At 63.7% G+C, this 23,042-nt stretch overlaps 1 protein-coding gene and 2 long non-coding RNA genes across 4 annotated transcripts in view; 1 reads left to right on the top strand and 2 right to left on the bottom strand.

The window, feature by feature from the left end:
• The window catches only part of SLC9A3 (solute carrier family 9 member A3), a 42,261-nt gene extending 36,011 nt beyond the window's left edge, over positions 1 to 6,250 (bottom strand). For both annotated transcript variants that reach the window (XM_032337868.1, XM_032337867.1), the window contains exon 1: positions 5,892 to 6,250. In XM_032337868.1, the coding sequence (XP_032193759.1) occupies positions 5,892 to 6,108 (217 nt within the window). In that variant the 5' untranslated portion in view covers positions 6,109 to 6,250. The remainder of the gene's footprint in view (positions 1 to 5,891) is intronic.
• Positions 3,322 to 4,535, top strand: LOC116587139. Its single transcript, XR_004284349.1, has 3 exons — positions 3,322 to 3,403; positions 3,766 to 4,206; positions 4,326 to 4,535. It is a non-coding gene; the product is annotated as an uncharacterized LOC116587139 (long non-coding RNA).
• A 13,148-nt stretch (positions 6,251 to 19,398) lies between the features above and the next one.
• LOC116587136 lies at positions 19,399 to 21,973 on the bottom strand. The gene is made up of 3 exons (XR_004284348.1): positions 21,854 to 21,973; positions 20,286 to 20,453; positions 19,399 to 20,014 (listed from the first exon to the last, which is right to left on the bottom strand). It is a non-coding gene; the product is annotated as an uncharacterized LOC116587136 (long non-coding RNA).
• Between the last annotated feature and the right edge of the window lie 1,069 nt (positions 21,974 to 23,042).

Below are 23,042 nucleotides of genomic sequence, written 5' to 3'. Positions count from 1 at the left end.
CCCTCCCACAGGGAAAAGGGGGTACATGCTGAGGCGGGGCGGGTGATGGAGAGACCCTGGTCAGTCCCGTCGCTCGCTTGCGAGTGCCTCCCTCCAGTGGACAGCTCTGGGGAAAACCCGCTGCCGGACGGACTCCAGACGCCAGGGAAACGCGTGGACGGGAACCCTAACTGCAGGCACCCCTAGCTTAGACCCCGGCTGGGGCCTGGGGGTGTGGCAGGGACATTTCCCTCCAACCCACAGGGACACAGAGGAACCCGCAGCCCGTTCCTTGAGGGGCAAGAACTGGTGGCGGTGGGGGGTGTCCTGACACATCTACCAGGAGACAAAATGTGGGGCTGAGCGCAGGCCAGGCCGGGAAGGCACAGAGACGGGCCTCAGGCGACCGCGGCCCCAGAGCTCTGTGTGTAGCCCCCAGAGGCTGACCTGGGTCCAGACCCTGAGCAGTGGCTTGGAGCCTTGGGAGTATCGCCAGGGCTCTCTTGGCTTACAGGAAGTTGGCCCAGGCAAAGCCTTCCGGGAGTCCCTTCCCCGAGCAGGCTGGCCCGGAGGCTATCGGTACTCCCAACCTTAGCCCCTCTTTCCTGGGGACATTTCAGTGTGATAGGTTAGCTCCAAATGCCTACGGAGCGTGGCACGGCCTGTGGCTCATCCCTCACAGGCTTTCCCGTACACGTTCAGCAAGGTAGAGGCTCTGGGAAGGAGCCTTGGTTCTAGGCTCTGGATGTTGGGTCCTAACTCCAGGCCCACTGATTGCATCTGTCCTGCCAGGACTGGGGTCCACGAGGACCCACTGACTCATCCACCCCTAGGAGGATGGGGCCCACTGGGGACTCCTGCTGCTCACACTGTCCTTCTAGGTCATCTTCTTCCAGACCCCCTGCTGCCTTCTTTCGAGGGGAGTGAGGGAGATTCAGGGCAAGAACGCAGGGGAGCATGACGGACGGCGCCCAGGAAGCCACAGGAAAGAGCAGACAGGGTGAGGCTGAGCGCCTGGTCCTAGGACCAGAGCCCACGAAGTCAAAACCAGAAGCTTCTGGTTTTAACCCCAGGAGGTAAATACCACCCCATGGCTTCCCCCACAGCCTGGGAACGCCCCTGGGCAGATGCCCAGTCCCCACGGCTGAACCTCAGAGAAAAACACAGATTAAGTGAGGGAACCCTGGGGAACACGGAGGGTGTGGGTGGGGTGCTCAGGTGTGTCCCAGGCCACCGGTCCACGCACCTCCGTCACCGGCAAAATCACAGTGATGGGGAGGGTTTGGGAAGCAATAAGACCCAGGATCCCAGGGCCGGGAGGCTCGAGGGCTTGGACTGAAAAGCCAGCAGCCGGTATGGCACAGGCAGGCTCCCAGGTCTGCCCGCCGTCCGGAGAGTGACAGGGGGAGGCCCTTCCCTTGGAGGCACAGCGTGGGCCAGAGGTACCACAGGTACCACACACCTGCTCCTGCCACCAGGCACTCTTCCCCCAAGACCAGGGGTGACGGCGGCCTGCAAAGCCCCAAGGGCACCGCGGGAGGGGCCAGGAGAGACCACCGGCCACCACCTCTGAGCTTCTGGCCTTCCAAGCCAGACCGGCCCACCAGCCACTGGGGCCCTCCCGGGGTGTTTCCTCCCGGTTTGAGTGGCTGGGGGGGTGAGCCTGGGCTGCCCCCTTTCCCAAGAGAGACCATGGTGGACACAGCACAGACTCTGAGGCTCAGAGAGTGAAGCTGCCGCCGGCCAGCGGGCCCACGTCGGGGGTGCCCTTGCCTCCAGCCCGGCAGCGCCATGAGCTCCACTTCCGAGGCACATCCCTAGACGGGGGTCTTACCGGCCCGCCCACACCGACGCGGCCCTGCACCCTGGCCTTCACAGCTGCCGCCATCCTGTCCAGGCCTGTCCCTATGGCTCAGGCTTCCTCCCTGGCAGGACCTCGACCCCCTCACCCTCCCCTCTCAGAAGTCTCCTCCAGATCCGACCCAGTGTCCACCTCCCACCCTGGACCCACTGGGGTGCCGGCTGGACACCTGTGCCCCGAAAGCCCCTGCATAGTGCCGGGGAAGCCGTCTGCCTAGAACGGCCCCTCCTGACCCTTCTCTGCCCTGCCACCAAGACAACAGTCCAAGAGCCCACGTCTGTTCAAGCCCCTCCCCTTGGTGACCCCTGGGGAGAGACCAAAGGCCTGGTTTGGCCTCCTCGGGCCTCCAACCTCCCTCTTCCCCCAGAAGCACCATCCGGGTAGCCCTGCCGCTGCTGAGCTCGGTCTCCAGAAGCTGCCCCAGCCCCAGGCCCAGCCCCAGGGAGGCCTCCACCCGGTGCTCCACAGCCTCACGACCTCAGCACGGCCAGTGTGGGCTGCTGAGCCTGCTGCTGGCCCAGCCCTTGGTCCCCGAGGAAGGTCCAAGGAGAGACAACACAATGAAGGAGAGATAGCCCAGCCTGGCCCAAGGCCCCTAGGGGCCCCGGGGTGGGCAGCTGCGGGCTCAGGGGCCCCCAGGGTCCAGAGGAAGGAAGTACACCCCCCTCAGGGGCAGGTGCTATTCCCACTGCAGAAGCCCCCCACCTCTCTGGCCCAGAAGGAGGGCTCCCTGGCCTTCGGAATTTCCTAAAGATTCAGTAGCAGGCAGCGGGCCTCTGGAGGCCCAGATGCTCACGATTCGTCCTTTGCTGAGCCCCACAGGGTCTTAGGGGCTGGGGGCCCACGGGTTCAGCAGCCACACCTCTCTCTCGCCTGTGCAAAGGTACAGCTAGCAGCCGTGAGCCCAGACTCCTGGGCCAACTGGCTGGTGGCCATGGCCCTGCCCTCTGGCCTTTCTCTGTCCTGACTGCTTGCGGTAAGAAGCTGCCTCATCACATCAGTGGGACTCAGGGCTTTGTCCCAGGGTCCCCAGCAGGCTACACGTGGCTGGAAGAAACCTGACGTCCGCAGCTCGAGCCGGGATGTGGGCTAAAAGGAACCCTTGATGCCGCTGCTCGACATTTGGCAAGTGCTCGGAAATGGACAGAAACCCACTGTCGCTCTGCTCCTGCACCTTGAGAACAAAATAGCCTAAAAGGGACCGAAGAGCTTCAGGAGCACGAACCCTGCACAGTGGGGTCCAGAGGAAGCGTGCCAGGGTCCACGCCCTCCCATCATGCCTGTGTGGACCGCAGGGCCCTGGGGCCTCCAGGCTCCCCCAGATGCAGGAGAAGCTGGGGGAGTGCTCTAGGGGCTCAGGAGAAGGGGCTAGGCTGGGCTGCACAGGGAGGGGGCTGGGAACCAGGGACGGGGAGGAGCCCAGGCAGTGGGGAAGCCCCAGGGGTAACCGCTGACCAGGTTAGATCTCCTCTGGTCACTTTGGGGAACAGAGGGTCCTGGGGGTGGGGATAGGGCGGAGCTCCAGCCTCCAAGATCTGGGCAGGACTGCGGGCAGCCGCTGAGGTGAGGGGAGTGCTTAGTTGTTGGAGCTCTTGGTCTGTGGGGCTGAGCAAGAGTGGGGGGTCTGGCTGGTCGGGTAAGGTTTGGTGTGGTTTTGGGGCTCCAGAAGGCTGGGAGATGGCAGTGCGTCCCCTCGGGTCAGCCGAGGGGCAGTGGGGAAGGGGCCAGACCAGAAGGGGGTGGGGAGCTGCGAAGGACAGGGCAGAGGCGTGTGGCCTGAGGCCCGCACACAGAGCCACCAGGAGGACCTGTGCAGGGCGGGCATGGCGGATTCTGGGTTCCAGGGAATGGCAGGCAGGGGGCGAGCCTGAGGGGGAGGCTGGGAGTGGGCTGGGCCTGGGGTGAGTCCTGGCTTACTTTTTCAGATGGGGAGACTGAGTCTCTCTGAGGTGCTGCCTGTCCCCACGTGAGACCACAATGCCACCACAGCAGGAACCTCCATATACAGGACAGTGAGGGCAGAGCTCAGCCCAGGGCAGGGGGGCTCTGCAGCGGGAGCTGGGTCAGCGCTGGGGGTCTGCCCTCAGGGTCTTCTTCATGTTGTCCTGAGAACCCTCCAGAGTCTCCACCAAGACTTGACTCTTGTCCCTTCAAGGGGGGTCAGCAATCCCAGACAGGGGCAGGGGAATGAGGACAAGGTGCTCATGCCGCGAGCCTTCGTCAATGTGGCCGGGTGAGAAAATGGTTCTGGGCTTGCCGCAAGCAGGACACAGAGCTGACTGGAGCACACGGCCACCCCACCCTGCAGAAGGGGCCCTCAGGACAGGTCCAGGCACCGGAGACTTGCAAGGACGTGGCTCCTCTGGGTGAGTAACAAACTCAGGGACAGGCAAGAACTCGGGTCAGTGCACCCGCCTTCCCGCAGACTCTCCCCTCAGGGCCTCCTGGCTGGGGGTGGTGCTGGTGACTGTCACTGGCATTTCAGGTGCCAGTCTCCATGTCTGGGTGCTGGGGCAGGACTAGGAGAAGCCCCAGCTCGCAAAGAAAGCCCACGTCTGCATTACAAAGCCAGGGTACGCCACGTCCCAGGTGCGGACCCCCAGAGACCTGGGGGTCCACCCTGCAAACGTCCTCCTCCGGGCGGTTTCACAGGAGAGAGAAGGCGGAGGAGGGCAAAAGCCCCGCCCCCCGCCCCAGAAACGGGTCGGTTCCAAAAACAGGTCGCTCCAGTGTGAGTGTGTGGACAGAGCTCGCAGAGCCCCATGGTGGGGCTGGACCTGTCCCGTAGGTGACCAGCAGAAAGTGGCCAGTGTCAGTCACCTCCCACGGCAGATGTGTTCGGAAGAGACACAGCGCGAAACCTCATGTGGGTGCTGGAGTTTTACTCTTATCAAGATCCCAGAAAGCCCAGTGAGGACAGAGTGCGGAGACCAGGCAGCCGGGGTGGGAGAGAGGAAGGGGAGGGGGTGGTGAGCGCACTCAGGAGTCAGAACGCAGAAATGAGAGCGACCTCCAGGGACGGAGGCCACAGAGCAGGGCACAGAGCAGGCGGTGCTGAACGGGACACAAGCTAACCAGGTACCCGAAACCCCAGGCCCCCACATCTCTGTAGGTTCCCCCCCAGAGCCTGACCCTCCTGTCCTGCTGAACACGAGGTGCTCCCGCCTCCCCGTTCCCTACTCCCTGCCTCCTGCCCTTCCCTGGGGGGGGGGGTCCTCACACCCCTCCCCGCCCTCCCCCCCCTCCCCGAGCTCCACCTAGTAAGTCCCACAGGCTATCACCGTTTCACAGCCTCCAGGAAGACCCTCCCTGGTGGGCCAACATGTCACACCTTCGGTCCTCCTAAGCTCTCAAGAAGGCTGACCTTCCCATCACCTTGCCCCGGAGTCACCTGTGGTTCCTACTTGCTGGCTCACTGGAGCAGGTGAAGAAAAATCCCACAAACCAGGATTTTTAAAAGAGAAACTGTGTCAACGGAAAAAATCGCTCCTATACATGGTGTTTTACTGGGTTTAATCTTGAGTCCAAAGGCTTTCTTTCTGCCCTGGGAGCCAACTCGCACTGCAGCCCTGGACGGCAAGAGCCGCCCTTTCTCCCCACATCAAACAGCCCCACAAGCCGCAGAGAGCACAGGGGCCTGGGGATGCCCCAGGGCAGGAGTAGCTCCGAGGTCTGCAGGCCTGGAAGCGGCAGAAGGGAGCCCCACACGAAACCCAGGAGCCTGGCCGCGCGGGGCTCCGGAGGCTGCGCCCCGCCGGCGGGGACCGTGTCACCCGCGGCAACCGCCACAGCGGCTCCGGGCCCGGCCAGGCTCGCAGTCCGCGCCTCGCCCTGCCTGACCCGAAGGCCTGGCTCCCGGGGGGGTGCTGGCCGCGGGGCGGGGAAGACGGCAGACCCGGCGGAGACCCCGACCCCGGCGAACGCCGGCGTCGCGCTCCGTCCCGGGAGGCAGGCGGGTCCCGCAGTCTCCGCGAACCGGGCGGGGGCCAGCCGCAGGGGAAGTCGCGGCGGGGCGACGACCTCGAGACCCATCGAGCCCCGGGCGTCTTACCGATCTTGGCCAAGCTGGCCACGAGGATCCACAGCGCGATGATGTACGGGTCCTGGACATGGAGCCACTCGAAGGTGACCACCTGGAAACCCTGGCTGTGTCCGTGCGCGCTGCCAGGCCCCTCCTCGACGCCCCGCACCCGCGGCAGCGCGCAGAGCGCCGGCAGCAGCGCCAGCAGCAGACCCCGACCGGGGTCCGCAGCCCCGCGCCCCAACATCGCCGCCCGCGCTCAGCAGCCTGTTGGGACGCGCATGGCGTGTGGGTCCTGCTGCGCTCGGCGGGACGCGCTGCGCCCGAGCGGTCGGACGTGCGGGGCCGTGGGCGCTGGCGTCGGGCGGCGCGCGTCCGGGCGCGCTCCGGGTGCGGGCTGCTGTCCCGGTCCCCGCCCGCCGGGTGGCCTTTAATCCGGCTGCCCCCTCCCGCCCCGGGGCGGGGCCTTCCCGCCCCCGCTGCGCGCACCCGAGCGCGGACTCCGCCGCACGCCCTCGGCACGCCCGCCCGGCCTGCACACGCCCACCCCCGGCCGCCGGTCGCCCTGACCTCGCCTCCCGGCGTCCGCGATCGGTGCCGTCCACCTCCCTCCCCCACCGGGCCGCCGGGTGCTGGAGGCCGGGGCTGGAGGGCGCAGGCCCGGAGGTCTGCGAAGCCGCGCGGCGAAGCGAGGATGCGCAACCGCCTCGCTAGGAGCGGACCGCAGCGTCCGGGTCCCCGGGGCCCCGCCGGCTTGGCTGGCGGAGGGTGGGCTCCCGGGGCCTCGGGCGCCCCTCAGTGGCCTTCGCTCAGCTCCCGAGTTGCCTGGGACAGCTTGCCCCGAGCCGAGGCTTATCCGTAGACACTGGATGGGGCTGGCCGACCCTGCTGGAGCCCGAGGGGACGTCCAGGAGGGGGCCAGCCCGAGAGCCTGCAGCCACGTCTCCAACACACACCTGCATTCCTAACAGGATGAAACAGCTTGTCCGAAAGCAGGTTCTTTCCCTCCAGACCAGGGGTGGTGCGGATCCAAGGTGTTCTTCCCTTCCCCATGCATCGTGGCCCCTGTTCCTCCCGCAAGGGACGGGCCACCCTGCCCTTGGAGCCCGCTGTGAGCGCGGGAGTGGGTTGCTCCTTCCACCCCAGGGCTCGGCCGCCCGCGAAGCCCGAGCAGGATGTCCACCATAACCCTTCCTGCCCGCACGGTACCCCACGATGGCTCACCCGGACACCGCAGATGTCAGGAGGCAAGTGCCCCATTGGTCCCTTCCCCAGCCCAGGCGGCTCCCTCCCCGGCTCAGCAGGCCCAGCGAGCGTGGGGCCGCCGCAAAGCCCTCTCCCTTCGCCTTCGTCCTCTCCACTTGCCCTGCCCAGCTCAGCTCTCGGGAAGGTCCAGTCCCCCCAGGATGCAGGTCCCTCTCCGACCTCCGAGCTGCCCTCCTGGGGACCTGTGCCGCTGCACCCCTGTCCTTCCCAAGGTCTTTGTCCCACAGCGGATGTCTCGGCTCGCAGGTGTGACGCGGAGCGCCCCCCCCCCCGGCTCTTCCCCTCCATATCTTCTGACCGGCCCCCGACTCGGTTCCATGATTGTGCAGTCCGTGGAACGTCTGTTCCATGAGTGAGGGGCTCATGGCTGCGTCCCCCTTCCTGAAATGGCACCTGGCACGCAGGGACACTCAGGGAAAGTTGGTCGGGTGGATGGACAGAGGCCAGGCGGGCAGGTGGGGAGGCAAGTGGGTGGCTGGACAGACGGAGGCATCTCCGGGTATCAGAACGCATGTCAGGGCGCCAGGAGCTGAGCCGGACGGCTTCATCGCTTGCGTTCTGTCCCCCGTTTGCTGCTGGTGGGGGTGCTCCTCGGTAATGGAGTAGGGAGTCCGTTGAGATCCTGCCCAGCAGGGTGAGCTGGCTGGGTGGCTGGCACTGAATGTCCGGGCGACCTTTCGGGAGGGTGCTCTAGAGGGCGTCAGTCCTCCCTGGGTGTCCTTGGTGGACTGTCCAGATGGAAGGGGCTCTGCGGGGTCCCAGGATCCCTGGTCAAGGGAGGAGGGCTGGCGTGAGCCGAGCACAGCGTCCGACCGTAGGGGCTGGGACTGCCTGCCAGGGTGGCCTTGTGTGGACCATGAAGGGCTGGGGACTGGCTTCCCACTCAGCTGTGTCTCCGTTTCTCTCCCAGCAGTGTTCTCAGCGTCCCGTCCCGGACGTGCGGTCAGCGGGACGAGACTCCCCAGCCCAGACGCGTGTCTCCGTTCTTCCCTCACTGTTGCTGAGGGACGCCTTTAGGAAGAACGTCCTCTTGGACGACAGTGGCCTTGCGTTGCACAGGAAGGTCCAGGTCCCACGGGAGCGGCGTGTGCCATGATGCCCAAAGACCCGCCGGTCACTCCACCGTCTTGGATCTTTACCAAGAGCTTGTCCCGAGAGCTCGTGCCCTTTCTCCCTGGAGGGGCTGCTTCTGAGGCGCAGGAAGTGTTCAAGGGGTGGGGGAGCTGAGCATCGCCGCGCGGGCGCAGGAGTTGGGTCCGGAGACTGGGCCTGGCGATCGGCCCCAGGCGGTGCGCGGCAGAGGCCGCAGGAAGGTCCCGGGGACCAGGGACAGGGATGCCCCCTGCGGAGTCAGGAGCAAGGCTCTGAAATGGTGCCAGCTCGTGGGACTACCTGGCAGGGTTTGTGGGCGTGTGGCGGATGAGCGCACCTGGGCTCCTGAGACGCTTGGGGCCCGACGGTGCCTCTGCTGGGGCTGCGCTAACCCGCGGAAGTCGGCTCAGGGGTGTGGGACACCGCGCCCCCAACACCCACCCCTGGATGACCCCCGTCTCCGAAGTGCCCCCACGTGGGCAGTGGCCGCAGGCTGGGTGGGCAGCCCCCCCGTCTCCCTGACTGAGTCCTGGCTTCGGACGGGGCTGCCGCAGCCCCGCCCCGGGCCGTCCACATCCACAGCCACATCCGGCAGAACTCTGCCCGACACCCCTCAGGGGTGCGCTGGGCGCCGCTCACGCCCCCGCGCAGCTGTGTGTACCTGGGGGCCTGGGAGCGGGCATGGTGGCGGGCGTCTGGGGACCTGTCCTCAGGACCCCGCGGTGTAGGACGGTCTGATAATGCCTTCACCAGCCCTGCCATCACATGCTGCCTGCCCCTCCCCTCTCCACCCCTCCCCGCGGCCTGGGTCACCTGCAGGTTTTCCAGTAGCAACAGCGTCTCAGTCTGCCTGGGCCGCCAGAGCCGGTGCCACCGATGGGGGCTTACAGCGCAGAAGCCTGTCTCCTCACAGTTGGGGCTGGAAGTCCAGGAGCAGGGTTCTGACGGAGTCCAGTTCAGGTGGCTTGTGGGGGGCCACTGTGTCCTCGGGGGTCTGTCCTCTGAGCAGGGACGTGGGGAGAGGGAGGGAGAGCTCTCTCAGCCGCTTCCTCTAGGGCCGCCCCATTCGATCAGGCCTCACCCTTACGACCTCACGAACCTTAATCACCTCCGAGAGACCCTGCCTAGATACTGTCCCAGCCGGGGTTAAGACTGACTTATGAATGGGGGGGTGGGGGGACACAATTCAGTGCCTAGCACCCAGAAAGGGGCCGTGACCATGGGACATACCGAAAACAGGTAAAATAATGCAAGTAACCAGTCCCAACCCCCTGCTCTCTCCTAAGCTTCTGTGAGCAACTGAACTTCAGAGAAATCAGAGAAATGTCACCTCTCATCTGTCACAGTGACTTCTGGTTATGAATTCCACTCCTGTGGCTTAGGAAAACATCTCGTGCACAAACAGACAAAAGTTCTGAACCTGTTTGGGCTTTAGGTGACAGCTCAGGAAGTCTGCTAAGTATTTACTGTAACTTTAAATCTGCCCACACGCCGGGGCACCTGGGCAGCTCAGTGGGTTAAAGCCTCTGCCTTCAGCTCAGGTCATGAGCCCAGGGTTCTAGGGTCAAGCCCCGCATCGGGCTCTCTGCTCATCAGGAAACCTGCCTTCCCCTCTCTCTCTGCCTGCCTCTCTGCCTACTTGTGATCTCTGTCTGTCAAATAAATAAATCTTTAAAAAAAAAATCTGCCCACACGCCGCCACCCGCACGAACTTACCTTTATACCCAAGGAATCACACCAGCTCTTTGTGAAGAGGGAAGGAAACCCGTGCTCTCTCTCTCCAAGCCAGTAATTCTGCCCGGGTCCTTCTCCCCGTGTTTGCTGAGCACGTACTGCGTGCCTGGTGCCGTTTGCGCAGACAGAGCCCCTCTGGGAGCCGGTCACAGCCATCACAATGGCGGATTTACCCTTTCGTAAGTGATGGCTGGATTGAAGTTGCATTTCTTACAAATCAGAGCCACCACTCTTCTGTGGTTGGCCTGCTGGTGCCTTTGTGGCCCTGGGTGAGCCTAGAGCCTGTGGAAACTAGCACCCAGCCTGCAGGTAAGCTGCGTCTGGGGACCCTGCTGGCTGGGCGCACTGATAGCACACAGTGCCACCCAGCACCCCAGCCCCCACTGGCGTCCCAGATTCCTGTCTGGGATGCTAACACCCTGCCAGGGACCCCCCCGACCCCGAGCCCAGCACCCCTGCTCCACAACCTGCCCCACACCACTCTGCTTGGCCGGGTCGGAGGTCTAGGCCTGTCCTCCCTGGCTCTTAGGGACACCAGGGGTCTTCCGTGACCGTGGTTCCTGGGACTACTGTGCTCCTGCAGGATCCCTTCCCCCAACCAACCTGACCATTCCCTGGTCTGCCACCCAGCCCTCTGTCCACTGACCTCACACAGACCCAGGCACATCCTGGTGGTCTTGAACACAGGTGACCCCCTTCGTGGGAGCCCCATCTCCAGGCTCTGCCTCTTCCTCTGCAGGGTCTCAGGCTTCTGCTTCTTTCTGGAAGAGGGAGCCCTACTGTGGACCACACTCCCCGATATCCTCACACCGCCCGTCAGCTGTGACTTAGTGCGTCCCCACAAACAGCCCTGGAGCCCCATGCCGTCTGCAGGGGAGGTCCAAGGCAGACCACTGACCCTGAGCTCCTACAAAAAGCCATCCGATGGGTCACCGGCTCAGACCTCCCAGAGCCCTGCTGCACCGAGAAACCCACCCTGTTCGGGAACAACCCAACCAAACACGAGGCTTCACAGTTGAACCCAGAACTGCATAGGGAGGGTAACAGGGGCCCAGCAAGCTGGGGATATTCGGGGAGAAAGGTGGAGTAAATACTGGAAAAGCCACGCCTGCGGCCCTCGGTGATCAGACCACAGCACCCTCGGCGATGTGCCCGCAGAGGCGGTGAGATCGAGAATCCGCTCGAGGCAACGCCGGCAAGTCGGAGCGCGCGGACTGGAAGGAAGTGTGTGTCCCGCAGCTGCTCCGCGGTGTCTACAGACGTCAACAGGGACCCGGGTAAGGACAGGGGCATGCACGGGGGAGGGGCAGCAGAGCCGCCCTTCTGGGCATATGGGATTGTGGCCCGCGCGGGGACTGCGGACAGATGATTGGAACTAGGGAGAGTTGGGTGAGCAAGGCCGCTGGCTTCACAACCGGCCTTCTGCGGTCAGTTCCACCTCCCCGCACAGCCACAGACTCGTCCGGAAGCGACAGTGCATTTAGAAACGCTGTTTACGTAGCATCAGAAACATGGAATACGTAGGGAAAAAACCTAATAAAAGATAGGCAAGGCACAGAAGAATTCTCCAGTGAACACTGGAAATTCTAAACTATGAATTTAACTTTTCTAGTAGGTACATGACCATTCCAACTTTCTGTTTCTTTCTGTATCCGTTTTGGTAAATTTTATTTTCAAGGGATTGGCCCATTTCACCTAAAATTTCATGTTTATCAATGTAAAGCTCATTGTGTCCTTCTTGTGTCTGTAGGACTGTGCTGTGATGTTTCTCTCTCTCTCTTTTTTAAGATTTTATTATTTTTTTATTTGCGAGCGAGATAGTGACAGAGGTAGTGAGAGAGAGCCCGAGCGGGGGGAGAGGGAGAAGCAGGCTCCCGGCTGGCCCAGGAGCCTGAGGCGGGACTCGATCCCAGGCCCCGGGCCGAAGGCAGACGCCTCACGGAGCGCCCGGGCGGCCGTCTCTTTCTGTTCTCGGGTCGGCTCGCCTGTTCCCTCACGGGTCCGTGTTTCTGGATCCGGTTCCCTTCGTCTTCTCACAAAACCCGACTTTGGTTTGTTGACTTTCTGTCTCCGATTCACACATTTCTTTATTCTTTCTTTCCTTCCTTGTTTGTATTTTGCTGTTCTTTTTCTGGCTTCTTGAACTGGAAGCTCTGGTCATTGATTTTCAGTGTCTCTTTTTTAAGAAGCTGTGAAGTCCCTTCTACAACCACAGCGGTGCCTCTGCTGGTTTTCCTTCTTCACGTCAAAAGACTCCCTGATTTCTGCTGTGATCTCTTCTTGGACGTGAGTCACTCAGGAGCTGCTTCATTTCCAGACACTTGGGGGTCGCTCCTGTCCCTTGTCGCCAAGATCTTGATTCCACACGGATGACGTCAGTCCTCCTAGATCTGTTAAAACCTGCTTCGTGACGTAGCATCTGGGCTTTTGTGGAAAATACCCGACGTGCTCTGGGTGAGAAGGTGTGTTCTGGCTTGTCAGAACTGGGGTCCACGTTTGTCCATTCGGTCAAACTGGTTCGTCGTGTTCCCAGATCTGCTACGTCTGTGCTCATTTCAGCAGTAAAGGGACGCGGCAACGTTGTCATCTCAGCTGGTGGCTTGGTCGTTCTAGGCTTGCCAGCTTTTCTCTCTGTGACTTAAACAGGGTTGGTCTGTCTTCAGCGTGACGGGCTCGTTATCGTGCAGAAGGCCCCTCTGCTCGAAGACTCTTGCCCAGCGTCCGCTCTCACGGTGGCACGGCCGCCCCGGTTTTCCTGTGGTTCACACGGACGAGGTGCGGCCTCTCCCCTTCTAACCCTCAGTCGATCCTTCCTTCCGGGTAAGGTGCCGGTCGTCCCTTCATGGGCACTTCACGACTTCCCGGGACCAAGGGGGCTTGCCCTCCACCTGCTCAGTGTGCACGTGCGGGGGGACCCCGTCTGCAAGGGTCCGAGACGAGCCGTGTGCCTGCAGACGCAGACGAAGGAGCGCCGTCACCCTGTGTGTCCCGCGCCCCTTCCCGCGCCCTGGGCGCGCCCACCCCTGGCGCCGCCGCGCCCCACGCCATTGCTCATCCGGAGCCCAGCCGACGCTCCCTGCAGCTTCTCCCACTCGGGTGATCACGCCGCTCTACTCCTTGGGCTCCCCCCGAGGCCCTGCAGCCCCCCGGAGTTCTGTCCCCGCAGGACTCAGAGCCTTTGGATCTGCCTCCTGTGCGGGTTTGCCGTCTTCTGGGACACTTGCTCGTGGCTCCCCTTCCTCCGAAAGCCTACCCTGTGGGAGGGAGACGCCACCCCGAAGGCAGTGCAGCCACCCCTCCAGCCGGAGCCCGAGGTGCAGAGCTGCTGACGGCCGGGGAGCCCGCCCGGGAGAGCAGCTGGGAGCGGACCCGGAGCCGGCGGCCGGCTGAGCGAGCCGCCACCTCTCCGTACCTGAGGCCCTCCGCTAGCGCATGGAAAACGCACCCAGGGCTGTGGAGGGAACCCGGGCTCTGAGGCAGGGCTGTGCTCAGAGCGGCCAGAGACAGCAGATCTTATTCTCGGGGCCGTTTGCGCCTGTGAATTCTCGCCCTTCGCCGTGGGAAGCAGGACCTGGGCCCTGTCACCAAGGGGGCCGCCCTCTGAGACCTCTGCACCCGGGCTCTGGGGACATTGCCGAAGAAGGAGGGAGTGGCTCAGCCTGGCGCCTGTGCCCCCCACCCCAGCTCAGATGCTCCCACGCTCTGCTTGCCACACGGGACCAGCCGTCTCTGCTCGGAAGGCTGATGCAGGATGCGCACGCTCAGGACCTCCCCTGCCAGACCCCCGCCTGCCTCGGGCGAGGTCTGATTTTGCAGACAAGCCTCAGTTTCCCCTACGTAGCTGGACCCGTCTGCACCCCGTGCTATGCACCGCTGTGGGTCCCTGTCCCTGAGACGGGCTACCCAGGGGCAGGTAGGCCAACCTGCTCCCCACCCCCCAGGCCTGCCCAACAGGACAGTGCACGGCCAACGTGTCAGCGGGAGGAGTCCAGGGGCTCCCCCAAGGCTGCTGGAGCTGGGCCAGGTCCCCAGGGGCCCGATGGCCCCTGCCCTCCCTGCCCAGCCCAGAGCCCCACCTCACCTGGCGATCGATAGCATCAGGCCAGGCCCAGAGCAAACACACAGCCCGAGAGGCTGGAGACAATAGCCGGACAGGGCTGCGTGGGGCGGCTAGGCTTTGTCTGAGGGCCGATACGGTGTGTGCTGAGGGTTTAGGAGGCTCGCAGGCCCCGAGCCCCGTGCTGGCCGCCCAGGGGAAGCACAATGCACGTTGTGTTCCTGCAGAGGCTGCCGCTTGTGGCCGAGCCCAGGGCTTTGGGTGCTCTCGGACGAGCCCCATTCACGGGGCTGGACAGAGTCTTGTTAACATGCTCACTCCTGATAACGTTTCTTCTAAAAGGAATCCAGGGAGATTTCTGCAAAGAATGGCAGTTCTGTTGCTGGGGCTATCGGCAGGACTCCTACGAGCGCGCGCGGAAAACGGGCCATTCTCAGGCGCTTGTCCTTTGACTTGCACCCTTCAGTGTAAGCAGTGGCTTCAAGTCTGGTTGGCAAGGTCCAGATTTGGAAAGAACTGGAGGTCTCAGAGCGAGCCCTGGGTTCAAACACCCCAGAGGGTGCCGGGGAGACCCGGGGAGCCTGGAGACTTGTCCTTGCGGGGGCGGGGGGGGCATGAGCCTGCCCCCTCCTGCTGCTGGAGAAAGTGCTGGGAAAGCCGGGAGGGCTGGGCACCTGCGGGGAGGCGGGCCCTGGGCAGGGGACTGGAGCCCGGGCTGCCTCTGCCTACGGCGCAAACCGGGGCTGGGGCGGCCGTGCGTCCCCTGACCCCACTCATGTCTCGTTTGCACATGTTATGCCTCCCTAATGGCTGTCCCAGGACAGGGACGGCAGCCGCGGGTCTGGCCCTTCGGGAGCACAGTGCAGAGAGCTGTCCTCAGCAAGTACGTGCGTAGGATGGCTAGTGTGTCGCTGCTGCCCCCGGAGGCCTGTCACTAGCCCCAGTGGGACCCTCACGTGGGAAGCATGGCACCAGTTTTCTGTGCCTCTTGCCGTGGGGCCCTGTCCGTGGGGGGCTCGCAGTAAGCCCGAGTCGGGGCCCCACGGGGACTCGAGTGGGTACCGAGGCTTGCTGACCAGCGTCTAAGCTCAGAAGCGCGGACTGTGAGCCCCCAGCTGCCCCCGCCCCCGACGGCTGCTTTGCCAGGCCACAGAGCACCGGGCCGAGAGCAGAAGTGTGGGCGCAGGGCTCCCCCGGAGAACGACCAGGAGCCTTCGTCCAAGCCAGCAGCATTCACCTGACAGTGGAAAGTTTTCACAGAGAGGAATGTGTGGTGGGGAAGGCGCATTCCTACGAGAGCATTTACACAAATTAGCCTTTCAGATGGGAGTGCTGCTCATGCAAGACCTGGCTGGCACGGAACCGCTTCTGGGGGGACTCTGTGTCCTGGGGCACAGCGTCAAGGTCCCAGCACACGCATGGGCCCCTCCTGCCCCCGGAGAAGCTGGCTTGCCTCCCTGAGGAGGGCAGAGGAGGAGGAGCTTGCTCCCACCCCGACAGCGTCTGCTGGGGCTGCCAGGGAAAAGGGACTCGCTGTCCTGCTCAGCTCCCTGGGCTCAGCGGCAAGGGTGTAAGCCTATGCCCACTGCCCTGTCTCTGGGACAAGGCTCAACCCGGCCCCCAGGAGGGGGCTGACCCTGCCTGGGGGACTCGCTAGTGCCCAGATAGGAGGGGCCCCCAGCCCTGGGAGTACCTCGGTCCCACCTAGACTGTCTCCCCCACCCTGCTACTCACTGGGACCTCCTGGGCCCTGGGAGCCTTTTGAGCCTCCTGGCCCTGGGCAGGCCTGAGCCGGCCCTGGGAGGGAAGGTCTGGACACTGCAGGGATAAGCGTCTCTCCCTGTCCTGGGGATGGTCGGGCGATCTCCCTTTGGGGCCTGGGCCCTGTCACCCAGTCCCCCTGACATGGGAGGCACCCCCACCCAGGGGGCCATCCCGTGTTGGTCCAGACTTGCCAGAGCCTACCTGCTTGTTAGGCCCTTGCGAGAAACACCCCAGAACAGAAAAAAGCCCCGTGGAGAAGCCCAGCCTGCTGGAAGGAGGGGACCCGAGAGAGGCTGTCCGGTCCCTAAAGACCCAGGCATTTGACTGAAGGGAGCGGTCAGGGAGTATGCACTGGCCCTCTGGCCTCCTTGGGGAAGGGTCAGCAGTCAGGACAGAGCCAGAGGGAGGGCAGTGGCCCACATGGTCATTTCCAGGCCCCCAGACTCCCAGCCTCGGCCCTGATGGGGTCCCTCCCCTCTCGGGATGCGCGTTGGATTCCAGAGGACACGGAGGCTGGAATAGCAGGTCTGGGTGCGTGTCCCATAGGACTGTCCCCAACCAGGGCCTCCGGGCGGCAAGGGTGCGGAGACAGCCATAGCTGGGGCCCCCGCCAGGCTCTGCGGGCACCGACGCTTCGCCCTGCCTGTCCCCTTGGGACACCTCACAGACGGCTTCAGCACACAATCTGTCACGGGGTCCTTATCAGGGTCTCCCCACAGACGCCTCCCCCGGGATGAGAGGTGTGCAGGCCTTGCTGGCCCCACACCCACAGGGCAGCAGCCCTGGGCTTGTCCCCAACTTGTCCCCAGAGGCAGTGAGTGTGAGTCCCCACCCTCTGCAGGGCCATCGGCAGGGCTCTGGAACACAGCCGCCCCGGCCCCGGCCCCAAGGCTCGCTGGACGCTCGCTTCACCGGCTGGCTGCGACACAGGCTTTCCTGGGGGCTCATGGAGTGCAGCTGGGCACGGGGGCTTTCTCTGCCTCAGTTTCTCAGTTTCTCAACTTCAGTAAAATGAAGGTGAAACCAGGGGTGCACTTACCTTTTCGCAGGGAGAAACAGAGGCACAGAGATAGCAGGTGACTGCTGGCTCTCACTGCTCTCTCTTGTCCTGCCCTGTACATGGGGAACCTCGGTGTCCCCGGGTGCTAGGAGCCTGCACCAGCTGGGTTGGGACTCTCACGTGCCAATGCCCAGCTTGAGGAGGTGAGGGGGAGGCATGCCGAGTCCCTTACCCCGAGGACCATTTGGGGTATTGGATTTGGGGGTTCCTCATCCCCACAGGTTCCGGAGGCTCAGACTGGAGCCCAAGGGCCTCTTCGGAGTCCAGCTGTGTCCCTTGTGGCCTCCCCTGGCAGAGATGACCTGCTCCATCCTGGATCTGCCCCTGGGGCCCATGTCACCCCTCCCTCCCGAGACCTCGTGGGGCAGAACCCAGAGCCCGGCCTCGAGCACCCAGCTGGGGGTGTGCAGCAAGGGCGCCTATGGCCATGGGCTGTCCTGGGCCACCCTGGCTGGGCCGGGGTCACCTGTACCATAAAGGAGACACAGCCGTTGTCGGGTACAGCCTGGGACTTCTTTCCAGAAATAGTTGCCGGGTTTATGGAATGGGATCCTGAGGAAGAACCGGGGACCCGGCAGCAGCTGAGTGCTGGCCCGGGAGAGGGTGTGGAGGGAGTGAGGGGGCGCAGGAGCCACGCCCCTGCCCCCAGCAGCCCCCCAGTAGGCCGGCGCCTGCAGGAAGGCCCCTGCAGCTGCCCCGGAGATCTGAGGTGGGAGGGGACACATAAAGTCGGGTTTTTCCTCGCGGTTTGCGTGTGCTTCCCTGACCGGCTTCAGCCACACCCCAGGGTGGGCGCTGCTGTCCCAAATCCAAGCTGGCGGCACACACCAGCCGTGAGTGTGGATTTCAGGAACAATATTTTCAAAACTCAATCTCTCCTGCACTTGCTGTGTGTGTGCTTGTGAAAACAAGGCTGTTTCCCTTGGATATGTGCGCGGGCCAGCCCTGCATAAGAGCTGGGCCCCTGGGCCCCACAGCCTCGGCCGGGCAGAGGCCCGCCCGCAGACCCCCCGAGCTCCAAGAAATGAGAAGAGAGGAGGCTCCCTTGTCACCTCCCTGGCATCTAGTCGCCCAGGGACTGGGTTTGTCATTCCGGACTCCGGCGCCATCTCGAACGTGCGGTGCTCTGCCCGCAGCCGGCCCAGCTCTGCGGCGCGAACCGTCGCCCGGGGTTCTTGAGCATCTGCCGATTTTTCTGTTTGGGACCAAGATGGCCCTTACTTAACCGCCTGCGGCATTCACACAGACCCGCCAAGAAACACCACGCTGTGCTCTGGGGTGCGCGGGACCCCACGGCCGACAGAGACACGGGCTCAGCATCTGGCGGCGGCGTGGGGGGCCATCAGGCTGCGGACCGAGCCCTTGGCCGGCTCCGTCCCGGAGTGAATATGCCCATTGTTCTGCTCCCACTTCCCTATTTGGAGATCGGGTATTAAATACACAGAAAAATAACAATAGGTCTGGCTGCTGCCCACCCCTGCCACGCCCCCCCCTTCACCCGATACCCATGGGAACCCAGGCGCAGCTTGGCCTGGCCTCCACCGGCTACACCTCCTAATCCCACTTTAAAGCAAGGAAGCTGAAGGCTTCCACGATTCCCTACAAATCACACACTTGCAGAACCAGCGCCCTGCCCCGCCATGGCCCTGCACTCGGATGTTCTCCCTCTGGGGCAGCTTGTGTGGAGAGAGGGCCTGGGGGAGTCCTGCCCTGCCGCACACCGGCTGTGTGGCCTTTGGGGACTTACTGAACCTCTCTGGGCCTCATCCGTCAGACAGAGTGATGACAGCACTCAGCCTTCTGGCTCCGTGACTGTCCGGTGTCAGACGTGGTGAACGCAGGAGCGGGCGGCTGTCTGTCCAGACAGAAGGCCGCTTGTGACGGTCCTGGCGAAGCCCCTGCCCAGGTGTGAGGTGATAGCAGAGCTTAGCCAGGATGCAGCACACCGGCTGGCCAGTGTGCCCAGACGGCCCTTGCTAGTACGTGTTCTGTGAGTGGACAGCACGCCCCCAACCCCAACTGCCACCTCTTCCTGGCACACCGTGCCTGCAGGCCCCAGCTGGACAGCACTGCAGCTCCAGGGGCATCTGCTGGGAGAAGCAAAGGCCTAAGTGGGCTGGCTTGGGCAGCAGCAGTGGGGAGGCCCAAACCCAGGAACTTACTTGCATCACACAGCAGGTTTCCAAAGACAGAGAGTGAGAGCCAGGACAACGTTCAGCCTTCCCCATCTCCCTGTCTATGGACCAAGTTACCCCCGGATGCCCAGGACCCCCACAGCACAGAGCGCTCCCAGCTACCCCCGCCCCCCGCCTACAGGTGCACAGGCAGGGGTGGGCTCCTCGGGCGAGAGGGCTTCCTGACTTGCAGCAGGGGGCTGGCCACTGATTATGAAATGTCTGACAACATCCAGAGCTGCTTTTTTTTTTTTTTTTTTAAGATTTTGTTTATTTATTTGACAGACATCGTAGGTAGGCAGAGAGGCAGGCAGAGAGGTGCGGGGGCGGGGGGAAGCAGGTTCCCTGCCGAGCAGAGAGCCCAATGCAGGGCTCGATCCCAGGACCTTGGGACCATGATCTGAGCCGAAGGCAGAGGCTTAACCCACTGAGCCACCCCGGCGCCCCCAGAGCTGCTTTCTTGACACCGTGACACTCAGGGTGCGATCTGAGGCGTGTGACAGCCCTGCTTGGCTAGAAACTGCACACGCTCGCAGGTCTTCTCCTGGGGCCTTGCTCTGGGGTTTTCCTCATGCCCAGTTCCCATTGCCCCCACACCGCCCCTGTGCTGAGCCCCAAACGTGTCTCCAGAGTTGGCACTGTCCACCTGCTGCCGCCCAGGAGACAAAGGCAGGCAGGTGGGGACCCAGCTCACTAAACACATCTTCCTGGAGAGCCGTCCTCGCGACTGCGACCGGATGTCGGAAACAAAGCGAGTACATCTGTGTGCCCCGAAACTGCGAACGAGGAGCTCTGCAGGTCTTGGAGCAGGGCCCTAGGCTGGGGTTCACCTGCGGCGACAGACATGCGTGCTCACGGGTCACCTTCCACTGTTCCTTCCTGTATCAGCTCGTCTGAGGGCGGCTGGGCCCAGAGGCTCGGGGGAGCTCTGCCCGCCTCCCGGAAGGGTGAGGGGAGAGCCGTGGCCTTGACCCAGGAGAGCACTCCTGGCTTTGGCACAGAGTCCCTGTGTGGATGGAGCGACCAGAGGTGGAGGGTGGGGCTGGGGAGAGGGGCCCCTGAATTGTTCCTCTCCACTTACTTGGAAGGCTGGGGCCCCACCCGCCATGCCCTACCCCGCCCTGGAGGATTATTCTGGGGAAGAGCAGGTGTCAGCACTGAGTCAGCTCCCCTGCTCCCCGTGGACAGCCAGGCCCATAAATGGGTGGTGTGCCACATCCCCCGAACCTGGGACAGGCCGGGAGGTGAGCCCCATCTGCGGCACAGCCTATTCTCACCTCAAACGCCGGATGCCATGTTGACCTGCTGGCAGGAAAGGAATCTTCTGTGCTCACCCACTCGCTCCCTGACCTTGCCTCCCGGGATGGCTGTCTGTCAGCCAAGAGGGAGATCCACAGAGATGGGAAGGCCTGGGCTCCTGGGGCTGGGGGGTGGGGGAGAGGAACCTATGCAGACAGGCACATTGTCAAGGCTGCAGCCCTTGACAGGCGATGTAAATACAAAATAGGAAGAATAAAATCACCCCTGAAACAGTCAATAACGCCCTGTGCCGAGACAGTGCCCCAGAGCCGGGGACAAGGCTGGGTGCCACCATGCGTGGAGCCCCAGGGCCGAGCAGCCCTGGGGGGCTCCCTGTGCCCGCCGACTCCTCCCACCCTGACCTTGATGCCGCTCACAATGAGAGCCCGCTCTTATCGGTGTTTCCCTTCTTCTCATTAAACCCTTATCAAACAATAGCTCTGGCGCTGGTGAGATCCCCATGCGGTTCAGAATTATATATTAACCTCTGCTAATTAATGTTTATGCGGCTGTTTCGGGCAGAGGGTGCCTTGGACCACCTCTCATAGCCTTTATGCAAAGGCAGCCGCGGGCCATGCCAGACTCGGGCCCCAGGGCTGGACCGGCCAGGGCGGCTAAAACCCTGAGACTCCCCTTCCCTGCCCGTCTGAGCCCCTGTCCCCCGTTCCAGACACTTCTTGGGCCTCCCTTCTGAAAGCAGCAGGAGCAATGTGGGGGTCCCTCTCTGGGCTGTTTTGTTGGCTGCGCCAAAGGTCCATCTCCCCCCCAGCCCACGGCCGGACGCTGGGTCCTCCCTCTCGTCCCTCCTCCCCCCACCCCCGAGGGTTCTGCAGCCATTGCATGGTCACCCAAAGCGATACCAATGACCCTAACAACAGCGGCAACCAGACAGGGTGGTGAGCAGCGGGCCGAGGCGTCCTGAGAGCATCTCCTCCTGGCAAGAGCTGACCCTCGGCCTCTGCAGGGGCGCCAGCCTTGTGGGGAGGGTCTGGTCAGAGGAGCGCTCTGTTCCCAAGCTGTGCTGAGGCCAGGGGCACCCCGAGCTTGGGGAGCTTGCCCGCTGGGGGGCCGAGGGCTCAGGAGGCTGTGCCGGGAGCCTGGGAGGAGCTGAGCAGCAGGGCCGTTGTGAGGAAGGACAGCAGGGCAAAGGCGCCCAGCGGTGACCCAGAACCTGGCCTGCTTCCTGTGTCAGCAAAAATCCTGTGTGCTGGGGCCTGCGGGGGCTGTGGGCGGAGGTCAGGTGAGGAGGCCTGCTGGGGCCGCGGGGGGCCTCGGAGGTAGGGCTGGGGGGTTGGGGGGCGGTGAGGGGGCTGTAGGGGGCGAGTGGGGGGTTGGGACTTGGGGGAAGGGAGGAGTGTAGTGGGGAGGAAAGGTGGGGGTGGGGGAGGGTGTGGCTGGGGGGTCCCCGACTGAGGTCACCCCAAGTCTGACACGGGACAGAGACCTTGCTCCAGCGTCTGAGGCACCCCTATCCCAAGCAGCAGGACCAGGGCCGGCGGGCGGGGCTGCGCAGACGCCTTAAACTGCGCCCCGTGCAGCGTCTGACCCCAGCCCGACGTCTCACTGCCTCTGGGCGCTTTGTCCTTCATCCTTCTGTCCAGCCGGCCTCTCCAGGTCTCCGCTCCCCACTCCCCTCCAACTCCTCCCCACTAGAGCCCACGGTGGGGGAGGGGGGAGGAGGGCGGGGCCGGTGGGGGCGGGGCCTGTGGGCCCGAGAGGGCGGGGCCGGTGGGGGCGGGGCCTGTGGGCCCGAGAGGGCGGGGCCTGTGAGGGCCTTGGGGATGAGGCTAGGGAAGACCAGGTCTTGGGGGTGGGACCAAGGGTGATGTGGTTTGGGGGCGGGGTCTGCGCCAAGGACCTGGTGTCTCCCCTGAGGCCGAGCCTGTGAGGCGCAGGGTCAGGGACACTGGGGTAAACTGCCCGAGGTCATGATGCATTGTTCTGTCTCACTGCATTGGCGGAGTCCCCGCGGCTGCGTTTTGTTCGGGATTCCCAGGGAAAGGGACTGCGGGGACTTCGAGCACGCGTCTGGGACACCAGCCCTGTTATCACTCGGGGCGCGGGAGGGGCGGCTGGTCCAGACCGACCCGAAGATTCCAGGAGAAGGAGGGTTGCTAGTGCATGCACGTCCCTCCCGGGAGCCCATCCCTCCACGCCAGGCTGGATGTCCCAGGCCGGGTCCCCACACACAGGTCCCACCAGGTGCAGCGCAGGCTAGGTCGGTGCCCATCCGGCCCTGACTTCCACAACTAAGCGGATGCTGTCCTCGAAATGTCGCTATGAGTCTCATCACTGACGGGCCTCTTGGGTTCCCGCCTGGGAGCACCAGCTCCCCCAGCAGCCTGTCCTCCTGCCTCAGGTCCTCCGGAGCTGTGGGGTCGGCGGTGTGGGCTCCAGCCATGGGCCCCTGAGCTTTGCTGTGGCTGGAGAGCCTGACACCTGGATCGCCTTCCCTGAAGAGAATAACAGGCTTTCGGTGAGGAAGTTAGAGACCTGGTGGTCTCAGGCTTAAGGCCGGGTGTCTGCAGACCCCCCCCAAGCCACACTCAGCTCCTCGGGGCGCTGCAGCCAGGATAGGCCCATGGGGACGGCTGTGTCCGAGTCCTGCCTGCAAGGCTGCGTGAGCGCTGCTCCAGACACAGGCCCCACTCACCCAAGACCTCCTCCTGAAGTGTCAGACCCATCCCCTGACCCCACACGGGGCCATGTTTGACTTCAAAGCAAAATTTGGATTC

The sequence above is a fragment of the Mustela erminea genome, chromosome 3 (assembly GCF_009829155.1).
Source record: "Mustela erminea isolate mMusErm1 chromosome 3, mMusErm1.Pri, whole genome shotgun sequence".
Lineage (NCBI taxonomy): Eukaryota > Metazoa > Chordata > Mammalia > Carnivora > Mustelidae > Mustela > Mustela erminea.
Note: the sequence above shows the minus strand (reverse complement) of the source record. Positions and strands in the feature narration are given on the sequence as shown.